The 18,405-nt window shown below is 46.4% G+C and overlaps 1 protein-coding gene across 1 annotated transcript in view; it reads left to right on the top strand.

Annotated features, from left to right (window-relative positions):
- Positions 1 to 260: 260 nt before the first annotated feature.
- Positions 261 to 18,405, top strand: part of LOC105564380 (probable JmjC domain-containing histone demethylation protein 2C) — a 321,095-nt gene continuing 302,950 nt past the window's right edge. Inside the window, exon 1 of the mRNA XM_012016701.1 lies at positions 261 to 416. Coding sequence (XP_011872091.1) covers positions 261 to 416 — 156 coding nt within the window. The remainder of the gene's footprint in view (positions 417 to 18,405) is intronic.

Raw genomic sequence — 18,405 nt, 5'->3', positions numbered from 1 at the left:
TCTGGGACGGGAGAGTCAAGTGAGCGTGCGAGCGAGCGAACGGGCGAGCGAAGAAGAGAGAGAGGAGCGAGAAGAGAGAGAGAGAGAGAGAGAGAGAAGACGGAAGAGGAGCGGGAACGGTGGGGGAGGGAGGCCGGGGGCGCCCGTTCGCGGGTGGGCGGGAGGGGGTGGGGGACGCGCGAGGGAAAGGGTGACTGGCGGACCCGGCTGTGGCGATCCGAAGTCGCGGATTCGGCACGCCGCGGTTTACCGAACGTAATATGGCGTACAAGTTTCGCGAGGAGATCGTGGGAAAGAGGTTTCTCTCGGTGAGTGGTTTCACCAAGCTGAAGGTGAATAAGATTAGTGAGTGGGGTTGGCGTGCGGGGGTGATACGTGCCGCCAGTCACAGGGATAACGGCTGCCATGACCTCCAGGTGAGTGCGCCCGTTTGTTACTTTTACCTCTGCGTTTTTTTCCCCCCCTACCCTGTTTCAGGCGCGTCGTCGTCGCCGTCGTCGTCGCCGCGTAGTTTGTACGCGGGGGTCGATTGTCGGTCACCGCGCGGCGCCTCGCGCCGCGCCGCGATGTAAACACAAGCGGCGCGGCGCGACCCTTCGTGCGAATATCCCGCGTGTGTACGTGCACCGCTGCACCGTGTTGTATTTAAGTACGTGTGCGCGACTCCCGCCGGCTCGACGGTCGCCGCTGCTCCGCGCGCGCCGAAAATCCACGCCCGTTTCGGCGGAGTCGCCTCGGCGGCGCGACATGTGTCACGCGGCCACAAAAATCGTCGTCGTCGCCTCCGCCGAGCTTGATCTCGTTACACGTCGCCGGGATAAATGTCGGAGAGTCGCAATAACGCGGCGGCGCGACCGATTTCGACTTTCGCCGAAGGCACAGCGTGTTCTCGACTGTGTCTCGTATTGTAACAATTAAGTACAATCGCGAAATGTTGCGTAATGCCGAATTGCGTGGTTGCACTTTCGGGAGCGCCTGCTGCAATTAACGCGCTGCGTTGCTCCGAATAAAATCCACCGTCGCGGGCGTCGCTCGACGCGCAAAATGCGGGTCGTTAATCGCAAATGTACGCAAAACGCGAACAATTAGCCGAGTCATGTCGAATTTTGCGGGAAGATCCGAGCGGAGCAGCGATCGATCGCGGCGCGGACGCGCGTTTCCGAGAGGCCTGTTATTGTTTCAGAAATACTTGGGAAAATTCACGTTACGTCTCGGCACGCACGTGCCAGTAAATTAAATCGTGCGGCCGGGCGCAGATCTCTCGGAATTTACGTACGTGTCCCTTTTTCACGCGGAGATTACGCAGATCTTGGCCTACATTTTCTAAGGATTCGCCGAAGGTCGCGTTTTGCGAACGTACACTCGCGAATATTCGCTTGAATTTTTTATGAGCGATAAGCCCGACCGTTGCCTGTCCCTATTAATATTTCTATTATAGAATATTAATCGTGCGGTCGCACATTATTCGTGTAATTGCCGTCGCACGTATCTACTTTTGACTCGCTTATAAATTGCACACTGCGACAAAGGGATGTCGAATCAAGACGTAATTTCGGCATACGACGATCACGGGCTGCCAAGCAATTATCAATCAATTGGCAAAAATAATCGTCGGTTGAAAAATAAAAATGTCTCGACAAACGACCGCGTTTAACTTACTCGTTTAACTGAACGTAGTCGTTTCAATAACTTTTTTCTCTCAGCTACGGTTGATTTGGGAGGGAAACGAAGGTTATACCTTATGCTACTTTATGAATACTAAAAACTTGCGATTACGAGTACGTCCGAAGGTCGGTTTCATCACCGAATCGCCAACGTCTGCCAATGACTCGTTCCCGAGTTACTTAAGAAATCAGCTTCTCTATCACGAAAATCATTGAAGAGTAACGCTCAGATTGCATCTTCAAGTCGCCTCTAATCACAATTCTGACGTCGCTTACATAAAACGACGTACGTTCGGAGAATCCGCGATCATCATCGAGGCTCGATACACTGAGCAAAAAGTTACAGCTGCCCGTAGCTAAACACCGCACGTGGCAACTAAATTCCGTAAAATATGGACGGCTAATATTTTGCTACTGTGCCTATTGTACCGCACTGTAAAAAAAAGTACGTAAAATTACACACGCAATAAGTGTAGCGATTACACTATTAATAACGGAAATATATAGATTTGTGCACTCTTGGCAAAGAAATTTTTTCCACTCTTTGCTGTGTAAATGCTTGTTTGTGCTTGACGAAAAATTACGGCAACTTGTAAAATTCGCAAAATTAAAAGCGAACAGTTTACTTATTGCACAAGGTGTAAATTTACAGACGTACGTAAACACACACCTTTAACAGATGGTCCCCATATAACTCACTGTAATAATTGTAATTTTACGGCGTGATTTTTCTACAGTGTAGGTGCGGCAGCAACCGTTTGCTGTGGCTTAGACATTTACAGCCGCGGCAGCAAAACAGCTCCGGCAAATCACGATCAGCTGCGATAGCGAAAATTTTTCTTACAATTGCGTACGCGCCTAAGTTTATCTGTCAAGGGCCTTTCCCTTCCTTTCAACTCAAGTCATAACTATTTCAGTTTTCGAGGACATTGCCAACTTACGTATCAACGCTGTTTGCACGCGCACGCACACACACACGCGCGCCGCAGTCGGGGTATACACGTTTCGCGTTGCTTGGCCAGTGATATTTGCCAATTATACCACGTGGCCAGAGACCGCGATTATTATGTCGGTCGAGCGTGAAATGTCGGAAAATCTCAGCGGTCGATTTTTGCATTCGGCTCGCGACAGTCGGAAACGCACGTTTTCGAATCGAACGTCGTGTCTTCAAAAAAAAAAAAAGAAGCATCGTCACGGCTTCGTTACGCAACGGGTCGAATTTCGGAGCACTCGGACGGACACGCGCGCGCACGCTCGCGAAATTAATTCGGAGAGGCAATACTTATTATCTCTTATGTAATAAAAGAGGCGGTTGTCCTCGGGTATCATTTATCGGGCAATGAAACAGTCAGCCCGATGACGATAAGAATATTAGCTCACCTACGTATTATTACCTTAATTAACGCCATAATTATTGAGAGGCTCCCGCGGAGAAGAACTCTGCGAATTTCAGATACAATGTTTCGCTGCAGAAACGCTATTACGTAGTTTGAGAATATTGACGTTTATTGCAGCCACGCTTTAACGTTGTGCTTCTGCATGGAAATATAATTAATTATATTGGGCTATCATGGAACTTTTCTCGACTGACGTGTTGCAAAATGTCGCGTTAACAGGTCGAGATCTGAACTCTCTCTCTGCGTTCTGCCAAGATGTCAACCTCTGAAGAAATCTTATTTTGGTTTGTGCATCACACGGAGAGAATTTTCTCCCAAAATTCATCCGGAAAATCACGTAGTCGTGGGACAACGTGGCATTTTCGGGAACTTCGTGAGAGGTTTTTTTGGAAATTTTATCACACATTTTACCACACCTCGAAAAATTTCCATCGGCTAAACCGATTAACTAGCGTTTTCGACGGTTAGTTTTTTTCCGATTACGTTTTCCGATTAAATTAATTGACGTACCTGATGAAATTTGTCCGATGAAACGCTGTTACCGATGGAATTTGATTGAAAGACCGATCATATTTTTCATCGAATATACAATTCAATCGGACGTGTCCGTTTGTTATTACGTAATTGGATTATTCAATTGTCAATAAATAAGTTTAGTCGACCTCAACTGGCACGTGTTTAATAAAATAAAATAAAACACAGTGCGACGTTTCGACCGAGGGTTTGGGTCCGTTTCAGGCACGTTCCAAAAGGAACAAACCAACAATTGCAGATTTATCAAAGATACAAAATGAATTAATAGAAAATCACAATGTGTACAATATGTAAAATGATACAAGGTTATAATTAAGAAGTGCAATGAAAGATATGGTTTGTCACAGCGGATAAAATAATATAACAAATTGAAAATGACTCCTAGACCAGTCAGTTACCTTAAAAATAATTAGAGCCAATGTAATACGAAGTCGAGTACAATGGGAAAAATGTCCGATTAAATATAATCGGATAATCCAATTACATAATAGCAAACGGATGTATCCAATTAAATTGTATATCCGATGAAAAGTGTGATCGGTTTTTCAATAAAATTTCATCGGTAACTGCATTTCGTCGGATAATTTTCATCGGATGTATCCGTGATTTAATCGGAAAACGTGATCGGAAACGCTATTGGTTTATTCGATGGAAAATTTTCTCATTGTAATAGAAGTCCGGTTATCTTTAATCGGACATTTTTCTCAGTGCAACAATTATACTTAGTATACATTTTACTAGTAAAATGTATACTAAGTATAATTTACTAGTAAAATGTATGGTAAAATTTCAGAAAACTTGACCCACGCGATTACACGATTTTCAGGGTAAATTATAAAAGAAAATTCTTCCCCCCCCCCCCTGTATGCGTGCCGTATAAATTCGACCGCTGTTCGTTCAGCTTAATCTCCATTAGCGATAATATTTAATAACAAATTCATATTTATATGTTTTGCATTTTGTATTAATGATTTTTTATTTTCGAATATCAGAAACACGGCTATAACAGCCCTCTCGCCGAGTCGTTGTTATAATAAACAATACGTTTGTCATTTTACGCGGAATTACCTTTTCATAAAAGTCTCGTTATTACAAAAGTGTTTTTGAAAACAATCCCGACAAACTTAGCGCGGCTAAATCTCGAATGCGCGTTACACGCAACGTTCTATTTGCAAACTGGCATTTATCAACCCCTATTAATTTCTATCGTTTCCTATTGTCCCGCGGCTAATTCTTAAATTACATCACTCGTCCGGCGCAACGTCAACCGTTCAGCCGCGGTCAATCGATCTCCGGCACACTCGGAGTTAATAATACCAGTATTTATTCGCGGCGCTCATTAGCAGCTCGCCCGGTTTCAACTGCCCTTAATGGCCCTCGCGGCGTCTGCGAATTTATCGCGGCGTCAAGAAGCATCCGGGCGCCACCCGGAGCGAATTCAGTTGACATCTGTTTAGCTATTTGACGCTTTAAAGGGTCAACGACTACAAACGTCATTAGGTATTCCGGGGTCATCGGCGCCGCCGGGTCTCTCGGGCGGCCGCGGCGGCCCGGTTTTCCGGTTTTCCTAGCGTCAAAGGACCCCGTGCGTCCCTCGGTTTCGCAGAAAACGTGTCGACGAACCTGACTGAGACCTGCTGGCTCTTCGCCGGACGTAAACGCCTGTCGTGCTTTAAATCCTGCCGCCTGTAATAATCCCGGGCGAGATAGTTTCTTGTCCGAGACGCGGGACGGAGAGGGAAAGAAACTATTGTCTTTATCTCTCTCTCTCTCTCTCTCTCTTCTTTCTCACTATGCGTGTCGATAGTGCCGGCGATAAAGAGAAGCGCCTTGAAGTATTGACAAGTCGTTGAAATATCGAACGCGGAGAAAATAGATGTTTTATCGATAAGGGTGTGCTCGGGTATGAGAGTCGCGTGCTCGTCACCTTGAAATTTCTCTACGCTAACTTTAGATGTGAAATGATGCATAACTCGCGCACTATAAATCGCAGTCTGCGGTGACAATGAAACGCGAGACACACTGTACAACCACGTAAAAGTTATCTGTTATCCCGATCGTCGATTTTTCTGAAAGTCGTATTTCAAGAAAATTTATGCGTCTCTCCCGTAAAATGTTTACCGAGACCTTTTTTTTCCCCGCACGCGTATGCAATTAAGAAGCGCAAGACGTTCTCTCTGCGTAAGCTTAACGCTGCAACACACCGTGACTCGTGTCCAAAAATGTACGGGGAATGTGCGTCCTACAATTTTCTGACTTCCCCGATTTGAGGATACGCATTGCAGCAGCGCGCGACTTTTCGTACATAAATCCTCCCATTGTTTCGACGCCGCTTTCGCGGCGCACCTGCCGCGTCTCTTCGGGGAAGCACCGTTATACTCTGTGCACGAAATATACGAAGCGCCTCGGGGGGAGACGGCGAGGTAACGCGGTGACGCAGAAATGTGGTCGGAAGGTGCATTGGCCAGTGAAAAAAAATTTCGGGTAGGCCGAGTCGGCTTGGCTAGGGATCACGGGCGAAGGGGCGGGGGTCGGGGGGGGGGTGGGGTCGGAAAGACGGTACCCCCGAATTATCGAGGACCCGCGATCGTGCCACAAACCCTGAAATTTGCGGTCCGCGAAACCGCGTGCCAGGCCACCGCGCGGCACCGCGTACCCAACACTTTCGCATAATTCGTGTAGCGGGGCGATGTTTTGTTGCCGTCGAAAATTGCGGGCGAAATTCCGGGTCAAACCTGACGAACGGGGGTGTCCGCAAATTCGCCGAGCGGCGATACGTACCGCGGGCTCGTCGCACGTGCAGCGAAACGGGGCCCCGGCGGGTTTCCAGGAGGTTTATTTTCGAGTTGCGGTTAGTTACCCTGGTCTCGAGCGGTCGCGAATCCTAACGAGATGCAAACGAGATCTCTTGATACCCGCGGTGCCGAACGCGGGGTCCAAAGCGCAACGACGCGACGCGTCCATCGCGCGTACCAGCGTCACGTGAGCCTTGATTGCGCGTATCGCCTCGCGCTAGTGTATTATTATACGTTAAAGACTTTTTTGCGTTACGAAAAGCTTCTCTCTTTTTTTTCATTAGTGCGCGTCGCGCTCTATCTTATCTTATCGAAAGAAAGTCGCTAAAGTCATGGTCATGACGTCCGCAACAAATGCGTATCGTTTTAATAGCCTGACGCTGTTTGCCTTTCTTTACTTTCCTCGTACGAAGAACTGACTTATGAACAGATTACGAATTTGCAGTAACAGTAAGAGCGGATCAAGTTCTTCGCGGCTGCATCTCCGTCAGGATCACGTTCTCCTCTCTAGACGATCGAACTTGCGATTGCGATGAAAAGTACGCTGCTTATCTTGAGAACAGATATTTTTTCTTGTATTAAAATTTTAATAAAAAAGAGCCGTAGACGTTAAAGATAGCTTCTTCGGTAATTAAAATTAATTCAAAGCGACCAGGCTATTTTAAGCTGTGCGAGAAAAACAGAAAGCAGTGTACGGAGAGAATTTTTTTTTAAGTTTGTTATACAAATCGTGTAATCGTGGGACAAAATGGCATTTCGACGAATTTTATGAGAATTGTTGGAAATTTCACTTTTATCACGCTGAGAAAATTTTTCATCGGATAAACCTACTAAATAGTGTTTTCGATGGCTAGTTTTTCCGATCGCGTTTCCCGATTAAATTATGGATACATTTGATTGAAAAACCAATCACATTTTTCATCGGATATACAATCTGATTGGAGATATCCGTTTGTTATTATGTGATTGGATTGTCCGATTGTACTTATAATCGGACATTTTTCTCAGTGTAGTAGAATGTGTGGCAAAATGTCGCAAGACTCTCATAAAGTTGTTCAAACTACGATGTCCCACGATTACGTGATTTTCACGGTAAATTTTAAGGGAAAATTCTCCCCGCGTAGACAACACCTCTTAGCTTCTGATGCATAATTAATCTGCAATAATAAATTTACCATAAGTTTTCTCCGCGATGCACGTTTCGTTTATATAATTTCGCAGCGGTGCCTGCGACAACGCGATGACGTTTAACGTTTTCCCAGAAGTATTAGATTGTGTGCTTTTTTTTTTACTATTGTTTTGTAGCTATTTGTCGCCGATGATATAACGGATATGATAAACATCTGTGCGTTTCAAATGTGCGCGGAAAATTCAATTATGTAAGCGAACACCAGAGGAAGTGCCTCGTGGAAAATGATTTTGTGAAAACAATCTCTCGCGGAGACGTTAATTAAAATTCCCATATTATGAAAATAACGATCGCCGCCGATTAGATGGTACGGCGATTAGCTATGATTTTTCTTTCGTTCTTTTGACGTTCTGTTGTTTAGCAGCCGTCCAATTAAAGTTTTTGGGATTCCACGCGTTACCGGCGCGGACATACGTGCGACTACGGGGGCTTATCAGATCGCTGTCGGATTAATAGGACATTCCTTTGTACGATAACGATCTTAATATCCAGGCTGTAACAGCGTACTTCGAAATCCGTGTAGATGCTGTCACGACAAAACGCGGCACCGGGTTCGAATTCTGTTACTTTCATTCGTTTCTCCATCTCGATACACGCATTCGCCGCGAAGTGACTCGTTGAAATACGCGCTTTTTTTTTCTACGCAAAATGCCAAATATATCGGGGAATTTCATAGATTTGCCGAGTAGGGCGGAGAAATGAAGTTATCGCGTTTCTAAGATGGGGAGAAACTAAAAATACGCCGCCACGTTTCTCGTTTCGTTACGTAAGTCATACTACTTTGAGTATAAATTGGCAGACAGAAATAGGCAGCGGGAATAAACGGGAAGAGGCCCGCCGGGTGCTCTTTTCGGTAACGTTGAACGTTCGACGTTGTTGGCTCGTCTTTTTGCAATTGGCGAAATCGATATTGCGCTGTCGCGAAATGACGGCCTCTCGCGCGCCCGGAGGTGCCTTACGTTACCGCTGCTGCGAAATCGCTTCCGCGGGCATCCGGATTTCTCCTCGCACTTGGCTGCATACGATGATTATTATTCGCGTTGAATTAGATCGCGGCACGAAACGCATCGGTGCGATCGGTCGCGAATGATTTCACGTAATCGCGAGACACACGGCCGGGTGTTCTTTGTGCGCCGCGTATTCGCCTTAAAGCCTCAAACAACAAAGGGACGGCAGATGCGTTGCGTTACCGCGCAACGCGGCAAATCATTTGCACCGTACACGTTCGCATTACCAGGCGCTATTTTGTAATCCCCGCAATTTGTCCGTCTACCGCGTCATACAATTAGACACAGTCGATGAGCTTTCCGCGGACCACAGGTGCTTAATATACGCGGGTCCGCGCGCGCGCGCGCGCGCGCACGCGTCCTGACAAATGATCGGTGTCTTCATTTCTCGCGTAATCACTGGCAGCGTCTCGCGATCCGCGCCGAAACGCGCCGACGTCACAATTACACCGAGATCGCGACGCGACGAATTCATCGATTGGCAGGACTAGGTCAAATCCGCTTATCGCATCGCCAGAAATCACGGGGAATCGTTGCAAGATATTTTTTTTTTAATAAAAAGATGACCGTTACAAACCGTCGTCCGACTCTTGCCTCACGTTTGCCTAACCGTGGTTCGTGGATTCCCACTGATTTAAATTTTAGATTCTGTCTGGTTTCTTGACAACACATGTAAAATATATGCTTCACGTGTCACTTTGTCATTAAACCCGGTATCAGTTTGTCTGTTTAATACAACCGCACGCACGTAAAGTATCGAGTAAAAGTTGCCCGTGTCTCCAAGTACTGTGAAATAAAATGATCCGGAGATAGAGAAATCAGCCGACTGACACATAGAAAGCAGACTTACTCTAGAATTTTGCTAGAAATGAAGCTCGTATAAGATAATATTGTGTGTAATACGTCAATTTGTGTACGCATAATTAAGATAAATGGCGGTCAGGTAATTGGCGTATAACTGACGTAAAGTATAATTTTATTAAAAAGCCGATTGAGTTTTCGCTTAATCGCATCAATTAAAAGCCCAAAAATAATCGCGCCGATCTTTTTCGTCAATTGAATGAGCCGGGGAATGTCAAATGGGAAAAGAGATTAACGTTGAGCACAAAGGGGGCTACCAAATATTTATTTTCCTTTTAATTGAATATTATTCTGCATCAGCGCAATAAAATTGCACTATATATTTTGCACAGCTCCAGTTCTCGAGACGCGGGACTGTTGCGCGGGTTGTTTTTTTTTTGGTCTTGATACGTCGATAACTACGAGACTTTAAGGGCCAGTTTCACAAAAGTCGGTTAACAGTTAACCGAAGATTAACTGATTCTCTGTCTCTACTTAGAGAACAAGATGGAAAAGGATAGGCGGTTGACTGAACTCTCGTTAACAGTTAACCGATGTTTGTGAAACTGGCCCTAAATGATTCGTCAAAATGTCGCACGTGTGCGTCTTCTTCTCTCAACAAATCGTTCGCTGTGCCGAGCTGCCGTTTGGTGCCAGGTCGCGTTATTGCATTGAGTATCGCGAGGACCCTATCGGTCGCATTCTAATATTAAAATACGAGTGCAACGGCCGCGATACCAGAAGACGCGCCTCGACGCGCGCCCTGCAGGATTCGCGTTATTATACACAGAGTGCAGAGAGTTAAATGCACGGCGAGAATTTTATCTTACAATTTGGCCTGAAAATCGTGCGATCGTGGGACAATATGACATCTTCAAGAACTTAATTAAATTTTATCATATATTTTACTAGTAAAAAAACTATAATTACTAGTGAGACACGTGGTAAAATTTCAAAAAACTCTCATAAAATTCTTCGAAGTGCCGTGTTGTCCCACGATTATACAATTTTCAGGATAAATTTTAAACGAAAATTCCGTGTATGTACGTACCTCGCGTCTGAAGCGCGAGATCTTCTCGGAAGATGAAACGTTATAAAAATGACACACGTCATAGCGATTGTCAAGAGTATAAGCGAACGGGAAAAAGTAAGGGAAGACGCGTGATAATTTAGGAAAGCAATGCATTATTTTTTTTTCACGCGAGAACGGAGCTTTAATTGCTGTCGGAGTAAAAAGTTTAAATTGAGAGAAGGGAAAGAGATTAAAGTAGAGAATTTATTACGTAACGTAATATGTAAATTTATCCAAAGAATACTTTATATGGGGAGAGATAAAGCCACGATTAAAGTCAAACGAACTATTAAGGGAAAAGGAAACGGGAGAGTTTACGTTTCTCTTTCTCTTGCCCCCTTCTCTGTCTACCTTCGTAGGCGACTGTCTTTCCGGCAGTAGAAATATTTCGCTCGCCTATTTGTCCGTCAATATTATTACGCAACGAGTCGCCCACGCCGCCTTGTGCCACTTTCCTTACTCGATGCATTCGAAATAGCACTTTAGCGGGCTTCCTACTTGATCATTCCGAGAAAACGGCGTTTCGCCGTGAGAGAAAAAAGTAACCGCGTATTTTTCATTTCGCGAAAGCTGTTTGCACACGACGTTACTGCCAGGTAACGATTGCGCCAACACACGTTCGACGTTAATTTCGGTTTGGCACATTCGGTTGAAAAATTGTTGTCCGCGGAACTGTCTAATTGTACGATAACGCGTACTTTGTCGCTCACTTAAATCGAGCAACGTAAATTAGCCCGGAATCGCGTCGAGTCCGAGTTGCTTCAAGTGTGCTTAACACACGTACAAAACGCACGTTGTGCAATCGATATTATCGCGATTAGTCATTGACAGAAAATCACGTGACAGCGGGGCTTTAACCCTATGCTACCGCGCGCAGCGGCAATGCTTTGCTGATTTCGGTTCATGAAGGCACGAGCGACAGTTTGCCCACGCGGGAACAAATGCGTCACGCCGCACGCATTTAATTATCATCCTTCCGAGGATTCGATGAGTTCACTCGGAATAATGAGGGAAAGTGATGTATATTTAATTTCTGACTGTAATTCACTCCGATTCTCTTGAGCGCGCGTTCTCGGGACGGCGGTGGCCGACTCGGCGCTGCACTTGATGGACCCCCGCGCATTTGTCTTTGTGCGAAATATTTAAAAGACGCAGTCCTCATCCGCTGGTGAGCGCGGACCTATCTATCCGCGCCGGTGGCTCGTTGTAAACAATGACTTCGTGCCCGACCCAGATTCTAAGCCCACGTAGAAAGCGGACTCGCTTGCATAATCCTAAGTACCCCGCGCGCACGGTTATATGCATTCGTTCCCTCGCGTGTCGTAGTCGGCGCAGACGGGATTGCACACCTGTATGTGCGTCACCTACACACCCACGCGCACGCTGTCTGGATCCCGTACCATTGTCGAATTGGTCGTTGGACACGACCGGGGGGAGTGAAGGTGCTTTGCCGAGAGTAAGAAAATTTTGCAAATTTTTCTACGACGGTCCAACAAGGAGCAAAAATCTGCGCATTATTTGAAATTAGACATGTTTTTTTTTTCCGAAAGCTTAGATGGCCACAATGGAATATCTAATTATCGGACGATAAACACGAAGGATAGGTTATTTTCTAGGATATATGCGTGATAATATGTTATTTGACTGATTGTGCAAAAAGATATGAAAGCGTGCTAGTTACGTTTCACCGGAGAGCAGAACGTAAGGAAAACGACTCGGCGGTTTGCCCCTCGATAAAACACAATAGAGGGAATCAAACAGCGACAAATCAGTAGAATATTAGAAATGGGATACGTCCAAGTAAAAAATATATTTAAGCTGGCGCCTGCGTTAAATCAAGCCGTAATTTAGATCTGCGCCCTCAGAAAGGATTTCTGTTATCCGAGACGAAAAATATTCTTGACGCACTTATATTTCTCTCAAACTCATTTAGTATAAATGAGACGATAAAAATGAGACGATATCGAAATAAAATCAATAATTCTTATTCTCCTCTAGCGAATTGAAAAAGATTGACTCACTATATTGAGACAACAGTAGCTTGTATAAATGTCAGTTTATATATTCTCGCGTTTAGAATCAATTTTCCCTCCATCTTGCCACCACGATACTCGACAATAGACGATACGTACTGTCGTTTTAGTCTAGATTTCAGAATTTTTCATTTAAGATTAAAATATTCCTTTCCCTGTAATAAATACGATTGGCGCTACATCGATCCTAGTTTACGGTATCCGGAAACTCTTTCTACGTGTCGACAGAACAAAAGTCTGATGTCCCGCCGAATATACTCTCGGCTACGTCAACCTCCACGTTAACAAGAATCGCGACTCAGAAAATGGGACGTCTCGGGGGAAAATGATATTCGAGCGCGGAGAAAATTAATTTTATTTCCAAGTCAAAGTTGAGTTTCTCCAAACTATTAATAATTTCTGTCATTATCATATCACTGTTTAGCCGTACTTTGCCGTTCTCTAGTGCGCTCTATCATACTCGAGTACACTCTACGCGATATACTCTGTATGCATCTTCGCTCGTTCTGTCGATATCTAGGAGGGAAGAAGCGTTCCCGTTAGCTCAGCACTTTCACCCGGATCATCACGACCCAGATGATCGCGTTCCTCTAACGGTGCGGAGAGTCTTTTCTCTCCTTCTCTCTTTTTCTCTTTCTCTCTCTCTCTCTCTCTCTCTCCTTCTCTCCTTCCCTGTCCCTGTTTCTCTCCACGTCGCGAAAAACTTTTTCGCCCGGAAACTTCAAACTTCTCCATCCGAGCGGACAATGCCATGAAAATCGCGCTCGGGCACGATTCGCAGCGTTTTCAGTTCGCGAGAGAGCGAGGAACGGAGCGTAGCAAGCGGCGCGGCGAGCCGGCTCATCGAGAGGAACGGAGTGAGAGGGACCGAGAAGAGAGCACGGGCGGGAAGATGGGTGGGGCGGGGGGGGTGAGACGGGAACGAGAAGGAGAGACGGCCGAGAAAACAGGTTTCCTGGCGGGCCAGGCGACCAACCGCCGGCCGGAGACCCAGGTCACTCACCCAGATTCTACAAACAACCAAACACCGTCCATCCTCTGCCCGTTTCACCGTCCCGTCCAGCTCCGTGGCGCGACGCTCCTCTTCTTCGTGGCTCTCCTCCCGGCCCGCCGCGCCACGGGTCTTCTGCTTTTGCACCTCCTGACGCGGGAAGCACCGCGGCGTCTGGAAGATTCTGACAAGCGAGGCCAGCTCACCGAGGTCTTTGGCATGCATGGCGCCGAACACGACGCTAGCTGGAGCAAGAGGAAAGAGTGGGGGAGAGAACAAGTGGGAAGGGGAGGACGCAGGGATAGCTGTGCGGAGAAAACCCGATGACACGATGTCTACGAGACATGACCCTCTTCAAGGTTGCGACCGGTGGATTTGCCTTCACGTTGATTTCTCGTGACGGCTCGTCCTCACGTGGCATTGTATTGGGACAGGTGCTGTCGTGACGTTGAATTCAGTCGGGCTTCGACCGGCTTTGGGAAAACGGAATGTAGTCGCGTCCGTCCTGTCACAACATTTCTGCGTGACACTTGTGGCCTCATGAAAATACATACTCGATATCTCGCGCATGCAGTTTTGATGACGTTTGAGAGTTTTCAATATTAGCATAAGAAAAGTGACGCCTCTGCTTGAATTTATGATAAGGTATGCAGAGTGTCCCGCAATTTTTTTTTAACCTAGGCTCGATGGCATTTTACGAGTTTGAATTTTTCCCCCGCCGGTGGAAATCTTGACCGAATGGGGGGGCATCGTTCTCTTCCTGCGTTCGCGGTTTCTCATAACATGTCTCTGCGATTAAGTCTCGAATTAAGAATCTGGGCGGGGGAGGGGGAGGATAAGACTTATTAAAATTTACATAAATCGATTTCACGTCGACGAGAAACCCTATCGTTAAAACCGAATTTGCGGCTCGTGAGCGCCCTGTCCATTGTTGGCGCATTTGCATTTAAATAAAACTGACTTTGACGGAACAAAGTATTCGAATAACACTCTCAAAGACTACTACGAATTGTCAATTGCAAAATACGCGGGAAGTCATTTCAGGTATCGACACACAGGGGAGAACGAGAGGAGGGTGGGGGCGAAGTGGCGGGGCGGGGGGGGGGGCGGAGGAGGGGGGAGGGAACTTGATCTATTGCGCGTAACTGTATGACAGAATTTAATTTCTCTTTCTGGAATCGCACAGACGAAAAGAAAGAAATTGAAATAAAAGTAATCGAGGATCTTTTGTTCCCTCGCCATTCTCTCTCTCTCTCTTTCTGTCGATCAATGTTCTATTGTGAACACCGCTGTGAGTACAACGGGCGGCTCATGGCGCGTCTTCTCGGCTCGCGGGACGAGACGAACGAATTGCATATAACGCGCAGGCACGCGCGCGACATTCGCTCTTTTTATATTGTTTTAGATTTCTATCGGCCTCGCGAATAATGGAGAATCCGCGATACCATCGTGACATTTCGGTCGCGCGGGGCTCGCCGGTGCCTTTAATGTCGGCGCGGCTCTAGGCTCGAGTATGCGAATCTATATACACGCTGGTGCGGTATGGCCGTGTATTAACGAGGGGCGCGCGTACTATTGCCGCGGCATTAAAATTGAATAGTGCGTACACGGCGCGGCGTAATATGTGCTCCACCTATGTGCTCAACGAGCTATACGTTTATCGATCCTTTAATTGTAGCGCGAGTAATCTCCCAATTAACGTCGATAATATCCGCGCGCTGGCGTACGGGCGAGATCCGCGCGGCCGCGTGTCGCGCATCAATACCGGAGAGACGGAGCCATTAATAAGTTGTTTCGCGAGTTTTCCACGTTGCCTGATTTATCGCAAGGTGGCACACACATACACACACACACACACACACACACACACACACACACACACACGCTTCACAAGGACGACCGCATTTTAAGCGCATTGTCAGCCGCATACATTTAATATGCAAACCTCCTTTTTTACGCCAAAAGCGCGTAAACTCGCGCCGCGTAAGAGGCGTAATCCGCGATTGCGCTTGAATGGAAACAGATGTAGCGTTGACTCGCCGACTGGGTGAATAATTGATTATCATATAATTGTTCCACGTGCCACGGATTTTAATGCGCGTCGTCTTGAAATGCGCAGTTCCACGCGCGCGGGCGATATCTTCGTAATTGAGAATCGCCAAAATCGTATGCTGAGCCTCCGGAATAAACACCGCATATTAGACTTTTAAATGATAAACCTGGATTCCCTTATCGTCCGTTTTACGCTACGAGCTTCTATTTCTCGCGAAATTTGCACCGTTTCGCGGCGAAGTCGTTATTGCTTCGCGCTTTGCTTTATCTACTCGGGGGTTTTTTTTTATATATATATATCGATAGTACGTATCGCGAAATCTCGGAGATTCCACACGTTGCCGCGGCGCGGCCCTCCCAATTTCATTTGTCTCTTTATCTGAGCGCGTGCCAAATACCGCGCCGACCCACTACGATAACGATAACGTATCGCTCGTTGCTTAACTTATCTTGTCGACCTCTTTGCCCTCGTATTTTATGCGCCTCCTGTTGTCGACGTCGTTAAGACAGAGATCTCATGAATATTGCGTAGATGCGTGACTTTCGAAACTGGCGAGATGATGCCGCGCGGCGCCCGGGATTGTAAACCTCCTTATTAATCTGCTGTAGAATGCGCTCTCTTAAGGTGCACGTTCTTTATTGCCGTGGCCAAAATGCCGTTTCGCCCGCGCGCGGAGTTGAATCGCGGATTGTTCTGAAATTCATATATATATTGCGCACACACATCCCTCACTCCTCATAACGTTTTCTCTCATATCGTTACGTTCTCTTTAATATTTCTTATTAATCCTTCGCGCCCCGGTGGTCTTGCCGTGAGACCACGAGCTGTCGTATTCTTCAAATTTTTCATCGCTAGTTGAAACTTTTTTCGCGACTGCGAGATACGTAATTGAATATTTGCCTTGTTTTTGAAAACATACAGCAAGTAATATGATTAATGCGATTGTTTATATAACTGACAGTTGCTTATCTATCAATATTTCCATTGGCGGGTATTGATAAGATATTTCTTTTATATATAATTGACGGTCACTTATCAATATTTCTATGTACAGTAAATGTTGGTCGTTTTAAAAGCGCTTTTCCACACGTTGAGTATCCCAAAGGGTTAATTATTGTACATTGAGGAAATAATACATTGACAAATAGTTGCAGTTCCCTAAAACAGTCTATATCGCCCCAGATTGCTAAATGAGTTTCCAAAGTTTCAGCGTTACATAATTTAGTTGTTTGTTTGTAATTTTGACGTGTTCCGCCGTCCTTTGTCCATATCTGAATATTGTGACCGTCCGATCGAGTGGAGTCGCGCGAGTAAAATCGCGCGCGGGTTGAACGTTCTCGGCGAGGAACGAGGTCTTTGCGGGAGAGTAGACTGACAAATCTCTAAACATCGACATATCTATCTGTGAACTCGCTTCTCGCGCGAGTCCGATGTTCGTTCCTTCGTGTAACCTTTGCTCGCTGGAAGGAAGCGCTCCCTCGGAGAGCGCAAATAGGTCAGGCTATTAGAGTGCCGGGAACACGATAGACGCGTTCTCTCTGTCCCTTTCTCCGCCGGGGTCCGGCCGTGGTCCATTAAAGACGTCACTTAGCTGACGTTGGTGCGCTTAAGTGCCGCGTTATTTTTCGCGCACTGCACCACACGCCGGTGCAGACCTGCCGGAGATACGAAAACACGCGTCTGGTGCACGTACGTCACGCCCCGCACAGCAGAAATGCAGCAACTGCGCAGCGTGGCGGTGCAAGGTGCACGGGGTGTGATTCCGCGAATAATCCCGAGGCAAACAATCTCCCACGGGCGTCCGGTCGTTGCGTGGTGTCGAAAATATTCCGATTATTCCTTTTCGGCGCTTGTGGCGCGAGCCACCGTGGGGTAAACCGCCGACCAAACGTAGACCAATGCCCACCAATGCCCGGTCGGGCGTTATTTCAGCTTATTATCTTATTTTATCTTTAGAATCAATTAATAAGAATATCCTTCAATGTCGCCAGCAGTAATTAACGTCAGTGTTATCTTGAACATATCTGGCATTTTTAAGAATGCAGATAATTTATTGCGAAAACTATTACCTCGGCCAGGGTTTGAACCTGGACCTCCCTACAGTCTAGGTGGGCGTCTCACCAATTCGACCACCGAGACATGTGGTAATATTTGACGCAATAACAATATAAAGATGTTGCCTTCGCGTCTATTTTTCGACTTTAAACTGCGCACCATTATCTTTATAATGCTCCAGCAAGGCCTAGTGCCCCTAATGCCCCGAAATGCCCAGTACTGCCCAGCAATGCCGCAAATCTGTACGCTACGTGCCCTCAGTGGCAAGGCGTTTATTGTCTAACAAGTGAGGAAACTTAAAAATTCAGACAAAACGATCACACGGGGATTTCGTAAGGATTTCATGATGATTTCGGAGACACTGTCCCACGATTACATCAAGTGGTTTACCCATCGCAAGCTACCGTGCGCGTAGAGAACAAGCTTGACGGAATCGTGTGCGCGTATTTCGTCGCGTGGCGTCTCGCGCAAATCATATTTTCGTTCATAAGCAAAGCTGCGCCGTCGATAACGTTATTTTTACGCAACGATACGATCGAGGTCTCTTCTAGCTCGCGCGATCGCGATTCGCACGTGAATGTCGGTTGGCCGGGCGTTCATTCTACGCTCGCAAATAGACCGGCGTGGTTAAAAACGAAGACGGTGAGTCTGCTCGACCCTGAGCCCAAAAATAACATCCTTTTGCGAGTGACGTTTCAAAATTAAGGCGCACGGCGAAACGGTACGAAGGTGAAGGGAGCGGAGAAAAGGCGACAACTCTTTATGGCGTATGGCT

This window comes from Vollenhovia emeryi, unplaced genomic scaffold (assembly GCF_000949405.1).
Source record: "Vollenhovia emeryi isolate VEMERY1.0 unplaced genomic scaffold, V.emery_V1.0 DF939166.1, whole genome shotgun sequence".
NCBI lineage: Eukaryota > Metazoa > Arthropoda > Insecta > Hymenoptera > Formicidae > Vollenhovia > Vollenhovia emeryi.
This window is presented reverse-complemented; position numbering and strand designations above follow the sequence as displayed.